Source organism: Diaphorina citri, unplaced genomic scaffold (genome assembly GCF_000475195.1).
Source record: "Diaphorina citri unplaced genomic scaffold, Diaci psyllid genome assembly version 1.1 scaffold1931, whole genome shotgun sequence".
In the NCBI taxonomy this organism is placed as follows: Eukaryota; Metazoa; Arthropoda; class Insecta; order Hemiptera; family Psyllidae; genus Diaphorina; species Diaphorina citri.
This window is the reverse complement of record NW_007379357.1, coordinates 33,946-52,306: the sequence shown is the minus strand read 5'-3', so window position 1 is coordinate 52,306 and position 18,361 is coordinate 33,946. Positions and strand designations below refer to the sequence as shown.

Below are 18,361 nucleotides of genomic sequence, written 5' to 3'. Positions count from 1 at the left end.
AATAGCGGCCGAGCCGTACATTTCTCGAGGTTCGTCCCGAGGAGACTTTTGATTTACATTTTATAAAGAATCTCTCTGCAAAGTTTAAATGACCTGGGCCGAAAAATACAGTCCTAAGATTTTTTGAAAATCTCAGGAAGAGTAAAATTCTGTGAACTTTTTTCTCATTACTTCTTCTCAGGACTTTAGTTTTCGGCCCAAGTCAATCAAACTTTGCAGAGAGGTTCTTTATAAAATGTAAATCAAAAGTCTCCTTGGGACGAACCTCGAGAAATGTACGACATAATTGCCTTGCTCAACACCTCCACAGAATGGGATGTAAGGATTCCCCTCTGTGTCCCCAACAAGCAGAAATGAACGCTGACCATTTCTTAGTGTGTTCAGACCTTCTAAATATACAAGATATTTCCGGAAAATATTGGGATGCAAGAAGAAAAATGACCTAAAAGTCAATTTCTAGCATTTGAAATCAAACTCATTTTGCCTGAAAAGCAGTGAAACCGTTTCGTTCTACCCAGTCCTGTCTGGTGTTTCCCTATAGTTATGGAACTAAGAGTGGGGAACAAATATCGACTGGGAAGGAAGATAGGGAGTGGGTCATTTGGAGACATTTACCTAGGTAAGTCCAGCTTGCTCACACATTTTGACTTTTTATTGTTTCCTCAATTCTATCCCACTCAGTCTTTGTTCTTGCACCATGTATGGTTGCTGTTTGTAGCTGGGTAAAGTTGGGAAGGAAAGGCATTTCCTGGTTGCTGTGAAGCCTGGAATGGACACTGGAAGAAGAGTTCTTTGTCCATCTTGGAGGAGATAGATTCTATTGTATCTGTCATTCTATTGTTGGTCTGTCTCAATGTTGTTTAACTTTAGTGTCCTGTGGGCAACTGGTGTTTCTTCTTTTTGCCTTTTCTTGTTCCTATAATGTGTTAGTCATCCTCCTTGTTAGATCATCATCAGACAAATCTTTTTCTAAGGTTGACATTTAGTTTGGCACAAATAGTCAAATATTTCGTGATTGAATGCCAGTCCTTCCTTTACTCTTAATAAATTTTGGTGAAGGAAGATGACTTCTATATGAGTTACTTCATTCTCTTGGGGTAGGAGGGATGTTTAGGGATTTTATTTTCCCATGTGTTCAATTTTGCTTTGGATTGATATGGTCTTTAGAGCATGCTACATTGCACCTTGAAGAAAGTGTTATGTTGTTTCAGTACTATACGTTACAAAACCACTAACAAAGATTTTGACAGAAAAAGCATGTTCTTGGAGATTAGGGAAAAAGCATGCACCAAAAGATTTTATTAGTTAAGTAGGTACCAAACTCATTAATTTACAGTCAGTATTGTGTTATCTTTATTGCCATTGATTATGTTGTTTCAGTACTTTACGTTACAAAACCACTGACAAAGATTTTGACAGAAAAAGCATGTTCTTGGCTGCACCAAAAGATTTTACTAGTTAAGTAGGTACCAAACTCATTAATTTACAGTCTGTATTGTGTTATCTTTATTGCCATTGACCAGAGATCAGGTTTGATTTTATTTCCTTTTAATGATTTCATAAGTAAAATGTTACTTGATGTTGTTATGCAATGTAATAATTATGAACATACTTCTTGGGGTCAACTGAGTTTCAACATTGTCCCCATCTTTGATTTTTGTTTCAGAATAGACAATACGAGTAATTAACCTCTAGGCTAGGTGGTTAGGTAACAATAGTCATGTTTTCCTTTTGCAAATTTCAAGTAGTATTTAATGGTGAAGATTAGGGAAATGGTACAATGCCAGGCAATGTTATATTTCCCTATTTTGCCCCCACATTTGAGTGTTCTAAACTTCATGTAGACCATTATGATAAACCAATAAACCATTATGTAAGGGTCTCTCAAGAGCTGGAGATCTTCAATTTGGGCACTCTCCAATATGGTTTGTAAATACATGGATGCCAAGGTGAACAAGTTTGGTCATACTTTATTGGCATTTTGTACAAACCACCATGACATAATGTCTTAGCTTAAGCCAGTAATGGCCCCACTGAAAATCTCAGTGAACCGCACAGAAAAGCTTGGCAAGCCACATGTGGCCCAAGGGCTGCACTATTGTGGGTCCCAGCCATTAGATAACACAACCTAAAGGTACTAGATATTTGCCTTTTCTTGTTCCTATAATGTGTTAGTCATCCTCCTTGTTAGATCATCATCAGACAAATCTTTTTCTAAGGTTGACATTTAGTCTGGCACTAATATTTCGTGATTGAATGCCAATCCTTCCTTTACTCTTAATAAATTTTGGTGAAGGAAGATGACTTCTATATGAGTTACTTCATCTCTTGGGTAGGAGGGATGTTTAGGGATTTTATTTTCCTATGTGTTCAATTTTGCTTTGGATTGAAATGGTCTTTAGAGCATGCTACATTGCACCTTGAAGAAAGTGTTATGTTGTTTCAGCACTTTACATTACAAAACCACTGACAAAGATTTTGACAGAAAAAGCATGTTCTTGGCTGCACCAAAAGATTTTATTAGTTAAGTAGGTACCAAACTCATTAATTTACAGTCAGTATTGTGTTATCTTTATTGTCATTGACAGAGATCAGGTTTGATTTTATTTCCTTTTAATGATTTCATAAGTCAAATGTTACTTGATGTTGTTATGCAATGCAATAATTATGAACATACTTCTTGGGGTCAACTGAGTTTCAACATTGTCCCCATCTTTGATTTTTGTTTCAGAATAGACAATACAAGTAATTAACCTCTAGGTTAGGTGGTTAGGTAACAATAGTCATGTTTTCCTTTTGCAATTTTCAAGTAGTATTTAATGGTGGAGATTAGAGAAATGGTACAATGCCAGGCAATGTTATATTTCCCTATTTTGCCCCCACATTTGAGTGTTCCAAAGTTTATGTAGACCATTATGATAAACCAATAAACCATTATGTAAGGGTCTCTCAAGAGCTTGAGATCTTCAATTTGGGCACTTTCCAATATGATTTGTAACTACATGGATGCCAAGGTGAACAAGTTTGGTCATACTTTATTGGCATTTAGTACCAACCACCATGACATAATGTCTTAGCCTTAGCTTAAGCCAGTAATGGCCCCACTGAAAATCTCAGTGAACCACACAGAAAAGCTTGGCAAGCCACATGTGGCCCAAGGGCTGCACTATTGTGGGTCCCAGCCATTAGATGACACAACCTAAAGGTACTAGATGTTATGTAACACAATTAATAGATTTTTGTTAATACTTGACTAAATTGTGGAGCTAGTCTAGTGGTACCTAGTCACTGTCAATCATTTTAAAATTCCTTTATCCAATATGCATTGGGATTGTGTCCTAAAGTAATGTCAAATACATCTGGTTACCGGAGTTCTAATGTGAACAGGGAAAGGTTGGGTTTTCAGTGGGTCTGGATGTCCTGGTATCCGGACATCATTCCCACACTCCCCATTGCAAAGGTTTTTTCTGCAATGGGTATCTTTGGAAGAGAGAAAAAAAATGCATTTGGTAAAAAGAAAGCCCCTTTTTATGTTCAACCTGCTTAACCCCTGGTCCTTGATTGAATTGTGAAAGCTCTTTTTTGTGTTTAACCTAACCCTATAATAACTAACACTGGTCAATGCTCATTTGTGACAACTCCTTTGTGTAGCAATTTTGCATTGACATGTCTTCTGAACAAGTACCATACATTCTGCTCTGCTTGACATTCATAACTTCAATTTTCAGGAACAAACATATCAACTGGAGAAGAAGTAGCCATCAAGTTGGAATGTATCAAAACCAGACATCCTCAGCTGCACATAGAATCCAAAATATACAAACTAATGCAAGGTGGAGGTAAGTGTCTGACTTGCAACAAAGTTAAAATAACAAGATAGGGAAATGCTAGTTACGATCTTGTCATAGTATGTATCTTGTTTCCAGAGGAAAATCTAAATACTCTGCCTTTAGGTGTATTTACCTTTGGGGAAACTGACCCCTGAAAATTGACTGCTGGTCCAATGCAAACCGAATCAAGCAGTGATTAATTATTAATATGTCCATGGTCAGTTTCCTGAAAGGTAAATAAGTACACCTTTTCAAGTCCTATGTGAGTAGGTCCTTGTCTTGTGCTTGTACCAATTATATTGCCGTCACGCAACTTGGATATTTAATTATTCAGTTATTAATCCCAATCACTGCTATTCAGATGTTCAATTCCAACCACTGCTCCTCAAAACCAATCTTCCTAAGGTAGGTAGTGGATCTCAGTCAGTGAGTAAATCCCAACTCCCTATACTTATTCACAGGGAGTTGAAAAGTGAGCTACATGTTTTAGGAGCTGACTCATTGACTGAATAGTCTAATGAAAAGAGTACCTAGTTCTTTTTTATGACTCACTCATTCTTTTCATGTCTCTAAAAAAATGTTCTCTGTTTTCTAGTTGGAATACCTCAAATCAAATGGTGTGGCTCAGAAGGTGACTACAATGTAATGGTGATGGAGTTACTGGGTCCCAGCTTAGAAGATCTGTTTAATTTCTGTTCGCGGCGATTCTCATTAAAGACTGTGCTTCTCCTAGCTGACCAACTTGTAAGTAGCTTTGCTTGATTTCATAATGCTTCCTTTGTTTACTCTTTAAGTTCCTTTACTTACAACACGGGACTATTAAGCACAAGTCAAGTATACAAATACAAACAAACAAGAAAGTAATGTACTTATTCTACTGAAATGGCCAATACTTACCTATCTACATATATATTTGTACATTTCTCCCTTCATATTCCCTAATTTTTTATACCTAATGAATAAATAATAAATTCTATTTATTTAATAAATTCCATTTCAGTCAATCACTGCACCTGGGATTATAGGTAAAGATCTTGTTCTTATAATATAAGATTTAATACTTATAAGGTTCATGCAGTTTAATTTTGCAGGGGAAAACCTTCATGGGAGAAAACAGTATCAATCTCTGATGGCATTGCAAGATTTACTCTAGACTTAATTTGTCATATTGAATCAGTTCTGTTGTGTAGTCTTGCTATAGAAAAGATCCACTTAGCTTGTTTTCAGTGTTTTCATTTTGCACTGAAAACTCGAGTATGTGGCTACAATAAACAAAATATTTATACTTTTTACCTAATTTTTGGATTAATGAAATGACTAAAAAGAGTGCCAAATAATTATGTTTTTAAGTAATAAGACCTGAGACATATGAAATAGGTATGTAAGGGAAAATGGCAGAATCTCTGATGTCTTGCAAGAAGTACTTACTCTAGATTTGATTTGTTCATATTGAATCAGTTCTGTTGTGTAGTCTTGCTATAGAAATGATCCCCATAGCTTGTTTTCAGTGTTTCCATCTGCATTGAAAACTCGAGTATGCGGATACAATAAATAATATTAGACACTTTTTGTCTAAATTTTGAGCATATTACTAGACTTCAGATTGTTATGGATATAACTAAAAAGATTGCCCAAATAATTAATTTATTAATCATGTATATTTGTAGTAGAAGTACCTACATAGGTGATAAGTATGTAAGGCAAAAACTCTGATAGTATTGCAAGATGTACTCTGGATTTGATTTGTCATATTGAATCAGTTCTGTTGTGTAGTCTTGCTATAGAAAAGATCCACTTAGCTTGTTTTCAGTGTCTCCACCTGCATTGAAAACTCGAGTATGCGGGTACAAAATCTTTTTTTTTTTTTACATTTTGTCTTCTGTCTGACTGTCTAATTTTTTAGCATAACATTACTTGGACTGGACCTTGAATTACAGATTGACCGAGATAAGGGTCAAAATATGCCTTGATCCTTTTTGACCTTCGTCATTACAGGCCATCGATCATTTTAGTCATTTGTCTTTCCTGATAAGATCTCTTGTGACACTCCCTTATAACCTCCTGTGTATAGACATAGGTAGATAGGGTCCCTGCACTATGCAAGATAGAATCATAAATTACCATGCAAAGATGCCATTTGGCCTTCACAGTTGGTCAAAGTTCAGTATTAAATTTCGAGGTAGCTTTCAGTTTTTCAACAGCTGGAATATTGGGTGTATGGACTTTTTATTAATTTTATCAAACCATCATTTTTCCCAGTAGGTACGTTTATCAGAATAATATGTTTGAAATATTTGAATAAATATGAAAATTTTGGTAGTAAATTCACTTATGGCGGAGGGGAAGAGAGGGGCGGAGGAGGGGGGGACAGCAGTCGCATGTGGAAGAAGCCGATCATTCCCCCGCCAGTGCCGGAGCCCGAGAACAAATGATGTTCAAAACGGCTCAAGCGAAAACGATCGACCACCCCGCGATCCTCCGACTGAAATCACCCTTTGACCTTCGAGTCACTAGGTAAGAATGCCCGCGGTAACGTATTAATTTGCACACCGTAGGTACCGGGTTCGATTCCCGACTTGGTCGAAGTTTGACCACCCCGCGATCCTCCGACTGAAATCACCCTTTGACCTTCGAGTCACTAGGTAAGAATGCCCGCGGTAACGTATTAATTTGCACAGCGGAGGTCCCGGGTTCGATTCCCGACTTGGTCGAAGTTCTTTCGGCTCTGTAGCTACTTTAATCGAGTAGCGTCCGAAATATGGAAATTGGTTGCAAAGGAGGCACTTAGTTTATTAATTTGTTTGATAGGGGGTTAAAGTCACTACTTAAATAACTTCTACCGGGGGGTTTACCCTCCATTTGACGACAAGCTACTCGCCTCACCATAAATATCTTCATCAGTTAATTGGAAACTGGTGTCTGGCTGGGGGACCTGAAACAGGGAGTATACCAGCCTGAATTTCCCTTGCTAAAGAAATAGCAAATGTTGAGTGTGAAAGGCATCCACTCTTAAAATTTGTAGCCCAAAGCAATCGCCCTAGTTAGGGTTGATTGTGAGGTTGACGAAAAATACCGACCCCGTCTATACACGGAAAAAGGCGAAGAAGAAGAAGAAGAAGAAGAAGAAGAAGAAGAAGAAGACAGAATTACTAATACTGATAAATGGGGAACCTTTTTGTTTTCAGTTGTACATGACATGAGCACTATTATTGTGAAATGACCACCCCATCTCATATGGATAAAACACGTTGACCTCTTACTTGAACCAATGACCTTTTCTGACCTATCAGTCTTGTTTGAAATGACCTTCCAATTCAAGGCCAACCTTCAAATTTAAGGTTTTATCTGAAATGTCCTTCCAATTCATGGTTTTATTAGAAATGACCTTTTAGTTTAAGGCCACCTTTTTTGACCTGTCAGTCTTGTTTGAAATGACCTTCCAATGCAAGGCCACTGAATGTAACCTTCAAATTTAAGGTTTTATTTGAAATTACCTTCCAATTCAAGGTTTTATTTGAAATGACCTCAAAGAGCAGCTATTTGTATAAGTACTTTGGACCTCTATAAGTACTTTGTTGACGATTTACCACCTTATCCTTAGACTTCTAGGTATTATTTTGTGGTCAAATTCTCAAGTGAACAAGAATATTATATTCCCTGCCTTGGTTGGGCTTGAACCTGCGTTCCCCTATTTACCAGACGAGTGTCTTAACCACTATGCTACAATCGCAGATATAAGGACGTTTTTGTGTGATTTGAAAATTATGTGACTTTAAATTAGGTGCTTTCTGGTGCTTTTTCGGTGATCAACTATTGAAATGACCTCAAAGAGCAGCTATTTGTATAAGTACTTTGGACCTCTATAAGTACTTTGTTGACGATTTACCACCTTATCCTTAAGACTTCTAGGTATTATTTTGTGGTCAAATTCTCAAATGAACAAGAATATTATATTCCATGCCTTGGTTGGGCTTGAACCTGCGTTCCCCTATTTACCAGACGAGTGTCTTAACCACCATGCCACAATGGCAGATATAAGGACGTTTTTGTGTGATTTGAAAATTATTTGACTTTAAATTAGGTGCTTTCTGGTGCTCTTTCGGTGATCAACTGTTACTATACTGTTAAAACTCGAGTCTGTTGTGGTAGAAACATTATAGCGCCGTCTGCTAAATAGAAGACCGCGGGTTCGATCCTAGGCGAGATTTAAAATGTAGAATGTCTTTTCCCCTACTAACTGTTACTATACTGTTAAAACTCGAGTCTGTTGTGGTAGAAACATTATAGCGCCGTCTGCTAAATAGAAGACCGCGGGTTCGATCCCAGGCGAGGTTTAAAATGTAGAATGTCTTTTCCCCTACCTACTTACTGATGTAAATAGCTACTTTTCTATGTAAATAGCTATGTATTATAGAAGAACTCTTGATAAATACTTTTCTATCATTTTGCAACAACCAGAACCATTTCCCCCCATATTTTAGACCAGGAACAGAAGTCAGTGATGGTTGTTGGCGAGGTTTTGTCAGTTTAGTGAGTATGTAGAATGTCTTTTCCCCTACCTACTTACTGATGTAAATAGCTACTTTTCTATGTAAATAGCTATGTATTATAGAAGAACTCTTGATGAATACTTTTCTATCATTTTGCAACAACCAGAACCATTTCCTTCCATATTTTAGACCAGGAACAGAAGTCAGTGATGGTTGTTGGTGAGGTTTTGTCAGTTTAGTGAGTATTTTTTTTTTTCCTCAGTGTTCCAAGTTCATTAAAAGCTTTCATTACTTTAAACTTCCATTTCATTGGCCAATAAACCCATGTTTGTGTCCAAAATAGCGTCCCACGTATGTAATCTTTTGTTATAAAATCCAAAGTTAAACTGACAAAAGAATCCCAATAAGAACAACTGTCTTTTAATATTCTAAGTAGGTATGAAATATTGTGAGAACACAAGTCCCCTTTTCAAATACATAAATGTAGACTCAAGTCCCCTTTCCAAATAGATGGGGACTCAAATCCCCTTTCCCAGTAGATGGGGACTCAAGTTCCCTTTCTAAGTAGATGGGGACTTTAGCCCCCTTTCCAAATAGTGGGCTCTCATGTCCCACAAAATAGCGTCCCACGTATGTAATCTTTTGTTATAAAATCCAAAGTTAAACTGACAAAAGAATCCCAATAAGAACAACTGTCTTTTAGTATTCTAATAGGTATGAAATATTGTGAGAACACAAGTCCCCTTTTCAAATACATAAATGTAGACTCAAGTCCCCTTTCCAAGTAGATGGGGACTCAAATCCCCTTTCCCAGTAGATGGGGACTCAAGTCCCCTTTCCCAGTAGATGGGGACTCAAGTCCCCTTTCTAAGTAGATGGGGACTTTAGCCCCCTTTCCAAATAGTAGGCTCTCATGTCCCATTTCCAAGCAGATGGAGATTTGAGTCCCTTTTCCTAGTAGATGGGGACTTGAGTCCCTTTTCCTAGTAGATGGGGACTCGAGTCCCTTTTCCTAGTAGATGGGAACTTGAGTCCCTTTTGCTAGTAGATGGGGACTCAAGTCCCCTTTCCAAGTAGATGGGGACTTGAGTCCCTTTTCCAAATAGATGGGAACTTACTTAAGTCCCCTTTCCAAAATCGGTACTTCAGTCCCGTTTCCAAGAATATAGGTGGCAACTTGAATCCCCTTTCCAAGTAGATGGGGACTATTGGGGACGAGTCCCTTTTCCAAGTAGATGGGGACTTGAATCCCCTTTCCAAGTAGATGGGGACTATTGGGGACGAGTCCCTTTTCTGTTATGTAACACAATTAATAGATTTTTGTTAATACTTGACTAAATTGTGGAGCTAGTCTAGTGGTACCTAGTCACTGTCAATCATTTTAAAATTCCTTTATCCAATATGCATTGGGATTGTGTCCTAAAGTAATGTCAAATACATCTGGTTACCAGAGCCCTAATTGAAGAGGGAAAGTGTTATGTAACACAATTAATAGATTTTTGTTAATACTTGACTAAATTGTGGAGCTAGTCTAGTGGTACCTAGTCACTGTCAATCATTTTGAAATTCCTTTATCCAATATGTATTGAGATTGTGTCCTAAAGTAATGTCAAATACATCTGGTTACCGGAGTTCTAATGTGAACAGGGAAAGGTTGGGTTTTCAGTGGGTCTGGATGTCCTGGTATCCGGACATCATTCCCACACTCCCCATTGCAAAGGTTTTTTCTGCAATGGGTATCTTTGGAAGAGAGAAAAAAAATGCATTTGGTAAAAAGAAAGCCCCTTTTTATGTTCAACCTGCTTAACCCCTGGTCCTTCTGGATGTCCTGGTATCCGGACATCATTCCCACACTCCCCATTGCAAAGGTTTTTTCTGCAATGGGTATCTTTGGAAGAGAGAAAAAATGCATTTGGTAAAAAGAAAGCCCCTTTTTATGTTCAACCTGCTTAACCCTATACCTAATTACACTGGTCCTTGCTTGAATTGTGAAAGCTCTTTTTTTGTGTTTAACCTAACCCTATAATAACTAACACTGGTCAATGCTCATTTGTGACAGCTCCTTTTTGTAGCAATTTCGCATTGACATGTTCCTGGTCCTTGATTGAATTGTGAAAGCTCTTTTTTGTGTTTAACCTAACCCTATAATAACTAACACTGGTCAATGCTCATTTGTGACAACTCCTTTGTGTAGCAATTTTGCATTGACATGTCTTCTGAACAAGTACCATACATTCTGCTCTGCTTGACATTCATAACTTCAATTTTCAGGAACAAACATATCAACTGGAGAAGAAGTAGCCATCAAGTTGGAATGTATCAAAACCAGACATCCTCAGCTGCACATAGAATCCAAAATATACAAACTAATGCAAGGTGGAGGTAAGTGTCTGACTTGCAACAAAGTTAAAATAACAAGATAGGGAAATGCTAGTTACGATCTTGTCATAGTATGTATCTTGTTTCCAGAGGAAAATCTAAATACTCTGCCTTTAGGTGTATTTACCTTTGGGGAAACTGACCCCTGAAAATTGACTGCTGGTCCAATGCAAACCGAATCAAGCAGTGATTAATTATTAATATGTCCACTGACTTGCAACAAAGTTAAAATAACAAGATAGGGAAATGCTAGTTACGATCTTGTCATAGTATGTATCTTGTTTCCAGAGGAAAATCAAAATACTCTGCCTTTAGGTGTATTTACCTTTGGGGAAACTGACCCCTGAAAATTGACTGCTGGTCCAATGCAAACTGAATCAAGCAGTGATTAATTATTAATAATTATATCCGCTCCGGGAATTAGAGTAAGTAAAACTATTCAAGTGCAAAGTTTGGTTGACTTCTGCCGAAAATATCCGTGGTCAGTTTCCTGAAAGGTAAATAAGTACACCTTTTCAAGTCCTATGTGAGTAGGTCCTTGTCTTGTGCTTGTACCAATTTTATTCCAGTGACACAACTTGGATATTTACTTAATTATTCAGTTATTAATCCCAATCACTGCTATTCAGATGTTCAATTCCAACCACTGCCCCTCAAAACCAATCTTCCTAAGGTAGATAGTGGATCTCAGTCAGTGAGTAAATCACAGGTGTATTTACCTTTGGGGAAACTGACCCCTGAAAATTGACTGCTGGTCCAATGCAAACTGAATCAAGCAGTGATTAATTATTAATATGTCCGTGGTCAGTTTCCTGAAAGGTAAATAAGTACACCTTTTCAAGTGAGTACTTAGGTCCTTGTCTTGTGCTTGTACCAATTATATTCCAGTCACACAACATGGATATTTAATTATTCAGTTATTAATCCCAATTACTGCTATTCAGATGTTCAATTCCAACCACTGCTCCTCAAAACCAATCTTCCTAAGGTAGGTCCACGTTGGGGTATATCGGTCCATAACGTTGGGGTATATCCACTAAAATACAAATAACAATGTCATAATATCTTCTTATTAAATTGTAATGTTAGTTGATGTCATTGTAAAGAACAAAATAAAATTACATTCTTTGGAAAAAAAAAAGGTACTTAGTGGATCTCAGTCAGTGAGTAAATCCCAACTCCCTCTACTTATTCACAGGGAGTTGAAAAGTGAGCTACATGTTTTAGGAGCTGACTCATTGACTGAATAGTCTAATGAAAAGAGTACCTAGTTCTTTTTTATGACTCACTCATTCTTTTCATGTCTCTAAAAAAATGTTCTCTGTTTTCTAGTTGGAATACCTCAAATCAAATGGTGTGGCCTCCCTATACTTATTCACAGGGAGTTGAAAAGTGAGCTACATGTTTTAGGAGCTGACTCATTGACTGAATAGTCTAATGAAAAGAGTAGTTCTTTTTTATGACTCACTCACTCTTTTCACATCTCTAAAAAAATGTTCTCTGTGTTCTAGTTGGAATACCTCAAATCAAATGGTGTGGCTCGGAAGGTGACTACAATGTAATGGTGATGGAGTTACTGGGTCCCAGCTTAGAAGATCTGTTTAATTTCTGTTCGCGACGATTCTCATTAAAGACTGTGCTTCTCCTAGCTGACCAACTTGTAAGTAGCTTTGCTTGATTTCATAATGCTTCCTTTGTTTACTCTTTAAGTTCCTTTACAACACAAGACTGTGCTTCTCCTAGCTGACCAACTTGTAAGTAGCTTTGCTTGATTTCATAATGCTTCCTTTGTTTACTCTTTAAGTTCCTTTACTTACAACACGGGACTATTAAGCACAAGTCAAGTATACAAATACAAACAAACAAGAAAGTAATGTACTTATTCGATTGTCAATCTCAATCAATACGCATAGGGACAGATAGATAAAGTCCATCAATTGCATACCTGACTAGTGTCACGGTGGAATAGATAACAAAAGATTTTTCGAGAGAGAAAAAGGAGTCATTTGTTTATATCTACCTACCTATATTGTTCACATTGAAACCTGTGTCATAATCTCATAATATTATGTAAACGCAGATAAGATAAACGTACTCAATTATAGCGTTGTATATTAAGTAACATATTTACAGACTGTTTGAAAAGTCTTGGAACCCCTGAATATTATGTACCTAATTTGAATATTTTGTCTTTTATGTATTTTTAATTTTATTTATTTTTATTATTTATGTTCTTTTCTTATGTATTTGTTCATGTAATATTATGTTACTGGTTTTGAAAGCTCTTTTTTGTGTTTAACCTAACCCTATAATAACTAACACTGGTCAATGCTCATTTGTGACAGCTCCTTTTTGTAGCAATTTTGCATTGACATGTCTTCTGAACGAATGTAAACTGTAATACAAAGTGCACTAAAAAAACTAGTACTTTCCTTTTTCTAATATGACCTATTTTAAATATTACCGGCGCCTTTCGATAGTTATTTCCTTATCTTATCTTCAATAGGTATTTATAATTCTAATGAACAGCAATTGTCAGAAGTTGCAAATCAGGACATTTTTAATTCTATCAACTAACCTTTTTTATGTCTAGAGTTACTTTTTCATTTTTTATTCTCTCCACATATCTTCCGGATGATTTTGACATTTTATTGAGGTTCGATGAATTTTGATGTCTCGAAATTTTTAAAATAATAACAATGCATTTTTGACACTCCTAAGGAAAGCAATATTAGACCGGGCAATTTGGATTTATTGTACAAAATAGTCCCCTAAATATTCTTCATTTCCATACCTGTGCACTATTTTTGAGCGGAAGTTTTTAATGACCTAATCCCCTAAACTTAAAATTAAAGGGTTTTTGTATGGGCCACTACTTAGGGGACTCCACGTCTTAGCACATATTGACGGTATACTTTTAGACATACTCATGATTAAATTTTCATTAGTCATAGCTTTAAATATGACACGTATTATATTATATACAATAAATAATAATTCATGGATTTAATATTTATCTTTCATGGATTTACTATTTTTCCTCTTCTTGGGAAGATTGAACCAATTAGACTCGAATACGAACGTGTTCATCAATCATATCTCTCAGAATCAATTTAGTAATACAGGTAAGTCCGAAAATAGGAGTAGCCTGCGTGGCCGAGTAGGTATCACACTAGGCTTGCACTCTGGAAGTTCTGGGCTTGATTTCCGGCGGGGTCGAAGTTTTTTCGGCATGTGTACTTGGAGTTCGGGGTGCCCTCTGCCTCGTGAGGACAATCGAGTAGCTACTTTAATCAAGTAGCGGTATTACCACTGTATAAACTGTCCTAAGAAATCTTAAAAAAAAAAAGAAGATCTTGTTAATCTTCGAACGAAGTCTTTGGTGTTTCACTTTATCTGTCAAACAGTTTGTCCGATTTCCGAGTAGGTATCACACTAGGCTTGCACTCCGGAAGTTCTGGGCTTGATTTCCGGCGGGGTCGAAGTTTTTTCGGCATGTGTACTTGGAGTTCGGGGTGCACTCTGCCTCGTGAGGACAATCGAGTAGCTACTTTAATCAAGTAGCGGTATTACCACTGTAAACTGTCCTTAGAAATCGTAAAAAAAAAGATCTTGTTAATCTTCGAACGAACGAAGTGTTTGGTGTTTCATTTTATCTGTCAAACAGTTTGTCCGATTATTTTAATGAAATTGTGGGTTTTATAGGTAAGTATATACCTCCTGTTTTATTATTACACCTATGAAAATTTTTATTTCACGATTTATTCCCTCTGTTTTTTTATTTCACCTATTAAAATTTTTATTTCACGATTTTTTTTTTTTTTTTTTTTTTAACATTTTATCTTTTCCTCTCTCCAGGTTTCGGCGCCTTCAATTCAACCAATCCCAGCGCGGGGCCAGGGGCAGGCGGGGATTTCAACCGCTCCTCCCCTTTGCCTCCCGGGTCCCTGGGGCCGTCTCTGCCACCCAACCTCGCCTCTCTCCCCCTCATAGAACAGCGGGCCAAGCTACTTGAAGCCGAACACGCACGAGTGAGCGAAGAGTATGCCCTGCTGTACAACCGGCTTAAGACGTACGAGTCGCGCCTGTTGCATGCCAAGCAGACTATTGAGGCGTGGCATGCCGAGTGCGACGAGCAGAACCGACGGATTATAGGGCTGGAGAAACAGAGAGAAGATGTGAGTAGATTCTACAACACAGACCACACGAGTCTAATGTCCGAACACGCACGAGTGAGCGAAGAGTATGCCCTGCTGTACAACCGGCTTAAGACGTACGAGTCGCGCCTGTTGCATGCCAAGCAGACGATAGAGGCGTGGCATGCCGAGTGCGACGAGCAGAACCGACGGATTATAGGACTGGAGAAACAGAGAGAAGATGTGAGTAGATTCTACAACACAGACCACACGAGTCTAATGTAGAATAGAATATTCCTTGTTTATCCTACTGGGATGCGACTGAAAAGTCCCTTTACCCTCGCAGTCTAAACAAGGTCTTATATATTTCATAGGTAAAGTTTACAAATAAGCATACAAAACCTTGTTAAAAAAAATACAAAATAGGTATTTGGTGATTAAAGTATTGGGAGAGGGGTGTCATTCACATACACACAATGGGTACATTCTTTGAGGTCATTTTGATCTGGGCGCTTGAAGAAAAAATAATAAAAATAGTCTAGTCATATTCCGTTTCCACTTGTTCGGGGAAAAAATCGTGTCATGTGTAATGAGGACACTCACCTAAATTACATTGCCTACAAGGACATTCGGAAAAAAATCGGATGAAACTCTCGACAAATGAGAACGGGCCTTTAGCTTTCGAGAGTAGCTCGTCTGCCTTGTAAAATTCAAGCTATAGGTTGCGGGTAAAATTCCCGCCTGGAGCGGACTTAGTCCTAAACAGATAAGGTTCCTTTTGCGGAAAGGCTGACTTTCTCCTATCCTGTCCCAACTCTTCGATTTCGGGACGACAATACCGTTGTTACACTTCCCTCTAACAGGCATTTTTTTGTTCCTTTTTCTTTCAATATTTCGTCTTTTTTCTTGAAGAAAAAAAAGCTTGATAGAGGGAACTGTAAAAGTGGAATCTCGTTCAAAAATCACTAGACCAGAGACATTTCTTATGAAACCTCCTATTTCTTATTCAAATTGACCTTCATTCTCTCCTCTTCGTTGTTCGCAGGCATTAAACCAAGTGAAACAATACGAGAAAGAAATCAGTAGGTTGTCCGGTACGCCGTCTATCGTGTGTTTGTCTAGTAATGCTGATCTGAATTCTATGAGCATTTCATCTCTCAAATGTATTCAGTCTCAATTGCGAGGCGACCTAGAGAAAGTAGATAAGGTAAGTCTTGACCAGCCTAGTTAGCTTAGTTGGTAGTGCGTCTGTGATGTCACTATTAATACTTCTACCTAAATAGTTTTAAGATTAAATAATCTATTATTTTTTACTGACAAAGTAGTTTTACTCGCGCAATGATTGCATTTAAACTGAGGATTGACGTTCATACAGCATTGTGGTTCCAAAATCTTCACAAATATTTTCCCTTATAATTCTCTTGGAACAGCTGAATATTGAATAGGACTTTGTAAATTTTGACAGTTGACTTGACATGAGGTTTCGAAACTGGGTGTAAAGGCCCGGCTTCAGCTGTAGTAGACGAATGGTGATAGCAGAATAAAGGAAAGGTATCTTTTTATCTGCCATACACCAGGGTGATGATCTCTAGCCATGTTTAATTGGCTCGTCCTGAACCCCAGTAAACCATCTTGAGGACTTACGCTTGTTCTTATAAATCAGAGAGAAGCCTTTGAAAGGGTGCCTGCTACCTAGGCCGGTTAGGGTTAGCTGTTCTCCTCCCTGTTTAGAGTCCCACAGCCAGACACTTCTCTGCTCTCTGTTTAACTTCCCTTAGGCAGACATACTCCTACGTCCCCTATGACCTGTGTCAAAGTATTCCTCGCATCCCACATTTTGTTCTTATAAATCAGAGAGAAGCCTTTGAAAGGGTGCCTGCTACCTAGGCCGGTTAGGGTTAGCTGTTCTCCTCCCTGTTTAGAGTTCCACAGCCAGACACTTTTCTGCTCTCTGTTTAACGTCCCTTAGGCAGACATACTCGTACGTCCCCTATGACCTGTGTCAAAGTATTCCTCGCATCCCACGTCCCTAATGTTCTATTTCCAGATTCTCTACCTACAAACGGCAACCAAATGCATGGTGTGCGAGGAGCGCAACCGAAACGTCACCCTGGGTCCGTGCAACCATCTGGTGGTGTGCAGTGTGTGCGCACCCCAGTCCAAAGATTGCCCCTACTGTCAGACCCCGGTCATTGTTCATTCGACCTCCAACTAGATTGCAAACGACATCCGGTAACCCTGGGAAAAAGGACATAGTGATAGAAAATTGTGTTCAGATTTTTTTTCCTTTTCAAGAACCCTCAAGATCTCCAGAGGCCTCAAATTGGAGTGAGAAGATTTTAAATGAAATAAAATTAAATAATAATAATAATATTTTTTTTTTTTTTTTTCAAATTTTTTTAATTGAACTGATTACAACACCAAAGATTCTCTTATCTTAATGTAATGTAATAGAAACTGAAAAGCCGGTCTTTATTTTTGTACCAACCAAAAACAATTTTAAACCATGAAATACAAGTTAGCAATAAGAATTTCAATGATGATTTAAAAAAAGTAATAAAATAGAAAATTGTGTTCAGATTTTTTTTCCTTTTCAAGAACCCTCAAGATCTCCAGAGGCCTCAAATTGGAGTGAGAAGATTTTTATATATCCACTCCTGTTCACACTACACGTCCGAAACATACTATCTCCTCTTTCTTCCCTTTTCTTTTTATCCTCTTCTCCTTTTTTACTTTCTTTATTCTAAGTTGTTCTCCCTCCCTCTCTCTTTCTCTCTCTACCTCTTTTCTTCTTTTTCTCCTCCTCCTCCTCCTCCTCCTCCTCTTATCACTTTTCCTTCCCTTTTTCTTTTTCCTCCCCAAGTGCCTCTTTCTCTCCTCTCTCCACCTCTTTCTTCTTTCTCCTTCCCATCTCTTGTGTTTCTGGATCTTCCTCTTCCTTTTATATGTATATCAGTCGCGCTTGGGTGATGTTTCAAAGTCATAGAGCAGGAAAAATGAGGACCAACGGAATTTTTCTTTTTCTTCTACGACTTCTAGATGCCGAGATACATAAATCGATTTAAAAAAATAGAAAGTAATACCGGTAAATCGTGAACTTTGACGTCACGGCATACGCCCCGTAGGCGTAGATATTGTGATAGAAATTAGTGTCCGCCCTACACTTGGAGTTACACCACGCTACGCCACTGCATTTGGAGGCCCATTCTCCCCATTCCCTCCTCCACTGTTCCTTCTGTTTAGTTCAGACTAGTGGCGTATGCTAACTTAAAACTGGGGGAACAGCGGACGAGGCCTCTACTATATCTACCGTTTTTCATTTCCTACTTCTTACCACTTAGGAACCAAAAATAGTGAGTTTTTAAGAGGTTTGATAGAGGGAACTTCTGTGAACTGCCAAAGTCTTACTCGTATCGTTCCGAAAGCGAAGAGGGGAGGAAGACAGGATCAATGCTATGACTATGACCACCACTAAATCGACACTACACAGTACACAAGTACAAAACATTATTGGATTTATAAAACT

The 18,361-nt window shown here is 38.0% G+C and overlaps 2 protein-coding genes and 1 long non-coding RNA gene across 3 annotated transcripts; all 3 read left to right on the top strand.

Moving 5' to 3' along the window:
* Window positions 1-477: 477 nt before the first annotated feature.
* LOC103517696 (casein kinase I-like) lies at window positions 478-4,607 on the top strand. Its single transcript, XM_026829701.1, has 3 exons — window positions 478-619; window positions 3,729-3,839; window positions 4,426-4,607. The coding sequence occupies exons 1-3, from the start codon at window positions 544-546 to the stop codon at window positions 4,590-4,592; spliced, it is 354 nt and encodes a 117-aa protein (XP_026685502.1). The 5' UTR covers window positions 478-543; the 3' UTR covers window positions 4,593-4,607.
* Window positions 4,608-6,168: 1,561 nt separating this feature from the next.
* LOC103517690 lies at window positions 6,169-7,367 on the top strand. Its single transcript, XR_003393807.1, has 2 exons — window positions 6,169-6,344; window positions 7,016-7,367. It is a non-coding gene; the product is annotated as an uncharacterized LOC103517690 (long non-coding RNA).
* Window positions 7,368-10,584: 3,217 nt separating this feature from the next.
* LOC103517695 (putative E3 ubiquitin-protein ligase UNKL) lies at window positions 10,585-17,091 on the top strand (the record flags this gene model as incomplete). Its single annotated transcript, XM_008482739.3, has 7 exons — window positions 10,585-10,702; window positions 12,211-12,359; window positions 12,443-12,453; window positions 13,754-13,824; window positions 14,558-14,877; window positions 15,881-16,042; window positions 16,883-17,091. Coding segments are annotated over 7 exons (999 nt in total), but the record flags the coding sequence as incomplete, so codon positions are not given.
* Between the last annotated feature and the right edge of the window lie 1,270 nt (window positions 17,092-18,361).

Bases quoted from the DNA above. Each gene is read 5' to 3' on its own strand.
- LOC103517696 (XM_026829701.1), top strand. From the start codon at position 544: ATGGAACTAAGAGTGGGGAACAAATATCGACTGGGAAGGAAGATAGGG. The intron at 620-3,728 runs GTAAGTCCAGCT...TTCAATTTTCAG, and splicing joins ATTTGGAGACATTTACCTAG to GAACAAACATATCAACTGGA. The intron at 3,840-4,425 runs GTAAGTGTCTGA...TCTGTTTTCTAG, and splicing joins CAAACTAATGCAAGGTGGAG to TTGGAATACCTCAAATCAAA.